At 36.4% G+C, this 7,367-nt stretch overlaps 1 protein-coding gene across 1 annotated transcript in view; it reads right to left on the bottom strand.

Moving 5' to 3' along the window:
• DOPEY1 (dopey family member 1) overlaps positions 1 to 7,367 on the bottom strand; it is a 60,207-nt gene that overhangs the window by 28,240 nt on the left and 24,600 nt on the right. Inside the window, exons 15-17 of the mRNA XM_009282711.1 lie at positions 5,280 to 5,554; positions 4,451 to 4,603; positions 436 to 536 (exon numbers count right to left, since the gene is read on the bottom strand). Coding sequence (XP_009280986.1) covers positions 436 to 536; positions 4,451 to 4,603; positions 5,280 to 5,554 — 529 coding nt within the window. The remainder of the gene's footprint in view (positions 1 to 435; positions 537 to 4,450; positions 4,604 to 5,279; positions 5,555 to 7,367) is intronic.

The raw sequence follows: 7,367 nt of genomic DNA on the forward strand, positions 1-7,367 counted from the left end.
GGGGCGCAGGGGAAGCGAGCGAGCAGCTGTGTGGTACTCAGTTGCCAACTGAGGTTAAACCATGACAGCTTTATTGTTACTTCCCATTTTCACATGAATCAATTCTGGGTTGACTTCCCTCTCCTGCTTTTGTTTTTACCAAATCACAGCAAGAACTCAGATACTATGTTCAATATTTTAACCAGTTATAGTCAATGAATCATGTGACTATTCCTGTCCTACTCTTTACAGCTACCAGAAAAATTTAGAGCTTACATAATCATCATTGTGAAAACAATTTTGTCTAACATGAATTCATTTCCTGTCCTCCTTCCTTGCTTTCACAGTTACACTGTAGTTCTATAATTTCTAAACGCTCTATGCTGCCAATATAATGTAGTTAAAGATTTTTTGACGCAAAATTATTTCAACTGAATCATGCTTGCGATCACCAACCTGTCAAAGGTACGGCCAAAGGAAGAAGACTTGTTAATATGAAGGTCACGGGTGAGATGCCATAGCACTGCAAACTTTGCATGAGCTTCCATTCTTACTTTCTGTGGACCAAATTATAAGTTAGATCTATCAGAATACAACAGTCTCTGATAAGAACTGGAAAAGAAGAGGTATACAGCAGATTAAAAGATACAATGAAATTATTAAAAATATTTTTTGACTATGCGTTCAAATCCTATTTTCTAACGTTAAAAACAGTAATAGGCAACAATAGGTCTCTGCGAACAATTTAGTAGCATGAAAGGATTCTCCTTCCACCTTGATCTCGGCTGCCTTAGTTTCAAAGTTTAGCTTGAAAAAATTTTAAATACTTGATGTGATAGCTTGAACAATACTTATTTTACTCTCACAAGTTGCGCAGCTCTGTTTTCAGTGAGTTTATCTATACATATCAAGGCACTAGAAGAGATCATGAGAGAGCAGGAAGAAACATGCAAGCTTTTCAATATGAAAACTCAAGCATACAGAGGCAGAGAGAAGAGGCAGAGAAAGAAGAGAAATTTTTAGAGATAGTGTCTGGAATGATGGGATTAAACACAGTATCCACGGAAATAAGGGAATGAAAATAATTTGGTTAGAAAGAGACATAAGAATTTTCTAGCTAGATACAATGTAGATAGAGGTCATCACTAACATGCCAAATTTAGCTCTGGAACTTAGAATTTTATTTGGACAAATAAGGACATGCTTACTGCCCACAGGACTTCTAATGACTAGTAATAATATGCAGAATATTTAATGGTGAAAATGGTATTAAAGTAACAATTTTTATGCCTTTATCTCTTTACTGTGGCTAATCAAAGCAAAGAGTTATTCCAGCAAGGCTGTAGACAACAGTAAATGTCATGCTACAATACGAATACATGGGCACATGTATGAAAAACAGCTTTACCCAAGAGACAAGGAAGCTACTAAGCAGTTGTAGGGGTGAACAAATAAAGCACAGCAATCAGGATGGTTATACAGCATAAAACATCAAAATTACTTTCAAATACAATCAGGGCTTAAACTAAATTACTAGATGATAAGCAGAGACAAGAGGATGAAGATTTTCATTTGTTTGTTCTTAAAATATACGCTTATAGGGAATGAACAGTAGGTATATTTACCTCTAATCAAAATGAGACCAAACTAAAACCTGTTAATGCCACTGTGACAATCTGGCATACTTCCAAACCTAACTTACAACACACAGCTTAAGAAGGTTTGCAACAGCTAATACAACCAGTATCTGCCACAATAATGAAGATTTTAAGTAAAAGCTATAAAAACTGAAAATTACAGAAAGGACACAAGACAGATCATATCAGACAAACCAAAAAAACCCCCAAAACAAAACCAAGAGAAACAGCAGCATTCTGGAAAGTAAAGCAAGAATCACATGTATTTAGAAAAAAATATGCTTCTCACAGGAAAAAAACCGCACAAGACTGCTGCAAGATATATATAGTTACACAAAACAATTCACTAACATCTGCTGAACAAAGAGTGAAAATACCAATTCTCAAACACACACAGATGACTCCATGTAAGCCCTTGCAATCCATGCTGGGAAGATGTAAGAAATTACTGTTTTCACAGTAAGGTTGGCAGAAATGAGTGAGTGCCACATACACAGTCACAGCAGTTCACAGACCAGCCTGGTAAGTGAAACTATAAATCATTGGCAGTTTTACCAATATGCCAAGCTGTGAACTGTAGTGATTGTCAGACTGGCTTACATTCACTTTTGTTGACCTGGTTACTCTCTAGTAGAAAGGTAAAGGCTTCTCAAGTCACACAACCATGAGTCGCCAGAGCATGTAAGCAAATAATTCCCTATCATTCATTCTGTTGGGGCTGTGAAAACAGTTCATATATCTAAAATTTAAAGCACTACAAAGGCCTCAACTCAAATGTCAAATTGACAGCCTCTATCTGAAACAAATTTCTAGGGGAGGGGAAAAAAAAAGAAAAAAAGATAGAGTACCTGTCACGACAAGTAGAACTCCTACTAATAACAGTAAAAGCTAAGCATGTGCTTTATCTATTGGAAGCAGAGCATAACTTTTGATAAGAGATAAAGTCTGTTGCTGAATGCTGAAAAGCCCCCTTTGTCTGGAATGACACTACAGAGGCTCATCACAGACCTGAAAGAAACACTGTTTGTCAACAATCTGAATATCTGCCACCTTCAAAAGATTTTGAAAATACTACTTTACTTGCATTAGCTAAACTGATAGCAAAACAGAAGTAATCAATAGGATAGCCAAGATCACTTCTGAAAAACAGCCAGCAGTGCAATAGGAGACCTCTGAGCAGCAATAAAGAATGGGAGAAATCCACCAAGTTGGGTCATGAGCAAACATTACAACCTGTGGTAGCAGAACAGGAGACAGGACAAGTGACAAAGTAATAACAAGAAACCAAACAGCGTTATCAGAGGCAAAGAAGCAGCTCTCTGATCACTTGAGAGGTTCTGCTCAAATTATAGTCCATGGCTTTTGACATGAGACAGAGATGGAAAGTAAAGACCTTCAAGAAAAGAGTAGCCTCAGCAGCATACTGCAAAGAAACGCAGAGACATCTCACAATCCAGCTGCCATGTCAGTCAAGAGCAGAGTAAGCAAGCGCATTTCCCACAAAGACACAGAGGCACAGAAAACTGGCAATTACTGTTAGAGAAGTTTATTAGTTGCCCTCTAGAACTGGCAAACATGGCAGAAACAATCAGAATGCAAATCCTTTAAGGACAAATAAGTAGAGAAGAAGGGGGCCGCATGAGATTGAAGAAGCATTGTACAGAGGCCTATTGAAAGTATGTAGTTATTGCAATTCCTCCGCTTCCCAACAGGGGAAGAGAACCTCAAAGTTTATTTCCACTTTAGCTGGAAATAATTAACTGAGACAAGTGTCAGAAGATGAAGCTCAGAAATATATAGCACAGCTCTTGAGACCCAGAAATAAAATAAAATCTTATTAATTACAAGCCGCTCTTTTGTCTTATATTTACATTAACTCTTACAAAAAGAGCCAGAATCAGATAATATATAAAAATGGTCAGAAAGACAAAAAAACCACCCAAACCAAAACACCAAACAACTCACTGCTGCTTAAAAGAGAAAGGGAATTAAGGCTGAAGCAGCAAATTGATAATATCAAATGCAGCAGACTCCTAAGGATGTGTCTCACAGAAAGGGAAAGGGATTGCAAACAGATCTGAAACTGTAAAAAAAAGGTAGTGACACAAAGAGAAAGGCAGTAAGGACACCTCAGCTGAGAGAGAGAGAAAAGAGAAAGCAAAAGGATAGAAAGATAAAGGGGATCACACATGACTGTCTTAAAGAAACAATCCAACCCCACTACCAAGAAAAGCAACAGAGACATGGCGATGACAATAACCTGGCTGCTGCTCCTTCTCCAAGTTCTGTGGAAGAAAGGAAGCAGAAAGTCTAGATGCTATGCTAGGACAAATTATTAGACAAGATGCAAGAATTAGATGAAATAGGAAGGTGCACACCAGAGGACTGAACTACAGTTGGTTAGGACACAGAAAAAGAAAGCGTGCCTAAATTTGATGGAGCTGTACAGGGAAAGAAGAGCGGTTAGGACAACTGGAATGGAATCTAGAAAATCTATATTCAATTACTACCATTACAACCACACATTTCATAGGTTTGTGAAACACCAAGATGTCATGAAAACAGGGCTCAACTACTACAGACATAAGGTTAAGGTTTCTTGTGAGTGGGAATATAAGAAAGAGGGTGGCAGTGTCAGAGGGTGGACAAATCTGATGTTCTGCATGCAAGTAAAGATAGGAGTATTTTTAATGTTTAAACAATCAATGTAAGGTAACATTTTTTCAATACTGAAGTTATTTATGCCCTCCTCTGAGGCACCAAGTACTTTTTCTAAATATATTTCTATAGTTATATACTTAACTCATTTTTTAGTAAATATATGAACAACTTGCCTTGTCTCTGTGAGTCAGCTGCTGACTAATAACATCTTCACAAATGCTAGAAGATGGAACGAGGTTGTGCAGCTGGTAGAAGAGCTCCACACTCTTCTGATGATGCTGAGGAGTTCCATCACCCAACTGGTCCCAAAGAGTTAAAGCTATATGCTTTGTACATGAAAATAAAAGTTACAAGAGACACAAGTGAATGAGTATCGTGCCTTGTTTTGCTCTAGACTATATTGGGGTCTATGCAATGATGGGAGACATTCTATCTGATGACACCATACGACCAACAGGCAATCTATAAAACTGTTCTTTTTTGTTCGTATGAACATAAGGAACTGTTTGAAACACTGCAATAACTTACTACACAAAAAATTCCTGTTACGAGCCAGAACTCACAGGCATCTCCAGAAATAAACTTTCATTGAAATGTAATTAACTACGTAATATAGCCTGCTGCTGATTATCTTTTGTAAATGATTTCTTACATAAATTACAGAAATGCAGAGATTGTGGTTTACCAGAGTCCTACATTATGCACACATCAGTTTCATAGCTTTCCTAATTAATGACAATATTCAATCAGGTTTTATTCACATTTTAAAAAATATTCATTCAAGCAAGGATTTTTACCCAAGCAATCAGTAAGACAATCACAGTGGGAAAACTTACTATGTATTTTCATTTAGAGTCTAACACAGGTTACAACTGTTATCAAAATACTCAGCAAGAAAATTTGGTTTACCATACCAAGGATGGTAAAGTGGCCAAGACCGTCAGTCTTCACCAGCCAGGAAAAGAAGGCTAAAGAAAACAGCAATGAGATACTGCATTGTACCTTGAAGAAATCTGTCTTTTCAGCCATGTATCTCAGATTGCCTTGAGTAAGAGGAGGTCTGATGACCACAGCCACTCTTCCCTGGTTAGGGCTAAGAGGCTGAGCAGTTTCCACACTGTTCAGATTTTCTCCAGTGACGAGAGCAACAGATTGAGTCAATCCAACCAAGTCCATCACAAGGGAAATAGTAACACCCTGAACACTGAAATCGTTTGCTTGCTTGCAAGCATTCATTAAAGTCTGTAGCCACAGTGGAGGCTGTACTTGTTCACAGTCTGAAATAAAAATCACAGATGATACATTCATTTAGCAATTTTAAATATTATTAATTTTTCCTCTAATACCCATAATCATATGCACAATTGTCTTTTATCTTTCTCATTTCAACCTGCCCCTTGTATGGGTTTAGGAAAATGTATGCAGGAGAAAGATACTTCTTGATGTATCTCTATCTTTAAAATAATCTAATTAAGAATGCAATATTGTATCACTTCAAACATTTAGTAACCAAAAATAAATAGGAAAAATTGAACAAGGAAGAGAAAAATAAATTTAATGGAAATGATCCACACGATTTCATGTTTTAGACAAAACTGGACTTTTACTAGTTTGAATATCCTTTCATTCACTTTCCTCCTTCAGGAAATTCTTGACCAGCAATCAAGTCTTAACATTGTAGTTTGTAGTCTGGAATAATTCTGTAGTATTTTATATATATATAATAATATTATATGTTATATTATATAGAAATTATAATATAAATACAGAATTATTTACATATAATATTTATATATAAACTAAGTTTAAACTGACAAAAAAAAGAGTTTTTCCTGGCAAAACTTTAAAAGTAAAAGTATCTGTGAAAATTGATGTTGTGGGTGGCAAAAACTTCATCCTATTAGATCATACTCTGCTTTCACTGTAGGCGGTTGTTTTCCCCTTCTTACCATCCCCTCACTTAACACCATACACTGGCCTGATAATACAAGTGTCTTTCTCTGAAGTTCACAGTCAACTCTCCAAGTGAATAATGCACCCTTTTATTTCAGAGGTACCAAAGTAATTTTTCTTAAAACTTCAAAAAGGACTCTATTAATCATGTTCCTAAAATAGGCAAATGCTTCTAGAATCAGACACAAGTGAAGAAGTGTTATTTGATAGGCACAAATACAGCATTTATTTAGAATTAAGAGAAGGATGATGCAATTTCTAACTTATATCCACAATAGTTAATTTTGCAATGTAAATTGGAGCCTAAATATACCTAACAATTCTACATGATGTTCTAGAGTTTACAGATATAAACATTATTTTGAGCTTGACTCAATTCCCTTTTTAATGTCTTCAATTAAAAATAGCATGCATTTATCTGAGAAATGAAGCATACAGCAAAATTTAAGCACAATTACGTTCTATCAATATCAGATTAATTTGGCTCCTTCAAATAAACAGACTGATGACTCTCACCGTTGATTAAAGGCAATTGGGTCACATCACTAATGCAACCCATCAAAAACATGGTCCAAATTTAGGAACCCTTCAATAAAAACAGCCTCTTCTGCAGTAGAAAAACATATCAGTGGATGAAGAAAAGGCTGGTATGTGAATTATGGTAACTACCTTCTCCCATTTTCCATTCTCTGTTACAGGAAGCAGGACTCCCGGGACAGCTATGCCATTCCATTCTATTCCCATCACTATTCCCATCCGCCCTGCCATTCTTTACAACAGATGTTTACATCTGAAACAAAATCCTTCCCATTGATTTCAACCACCTGCAATTCATGCTTATTCCTCAAGGTCACACTGTTTAATAGACTGCAAATGCAACATCACAAATGGGAAAGTTCAGATGATGAACGAGCAACGCAAATCCAAGACATTTAACAAAGTGAAAAGGATTCCTAGAATCACTGCCTTCATATGAGGCACATATTACTCAAGCTCTACAGGCTTTCTGCTTTAGAGTTTACAAGGCAGCAATAATCAAAAGTGTTATATCCACAGAAAAGTAATAAGCAAACAGCTGATTTTTTAAAATATTTTTAGTCTTCTGCCACAACGCTCATTTGTAGGCTGCTAGTGTTT

The sequence above is a fragment of the Aptenodytes forsteri genome, unplaced genomic scaffold (assembly GCF_000699145.1).
Source record: "Aptenodytes forsteri isolate BGI_AS27 unplaced genomic scaffold, ASM69914v1 Scaffold245, whole genome shotgun sequence".
NCBI classification, from domain to species: Eukaryota; Metazoa; Chordata; class Aves; order Sphenisciformes; family Spheniscidae; genus Aptenodytes; species Aptenodytes forsteri.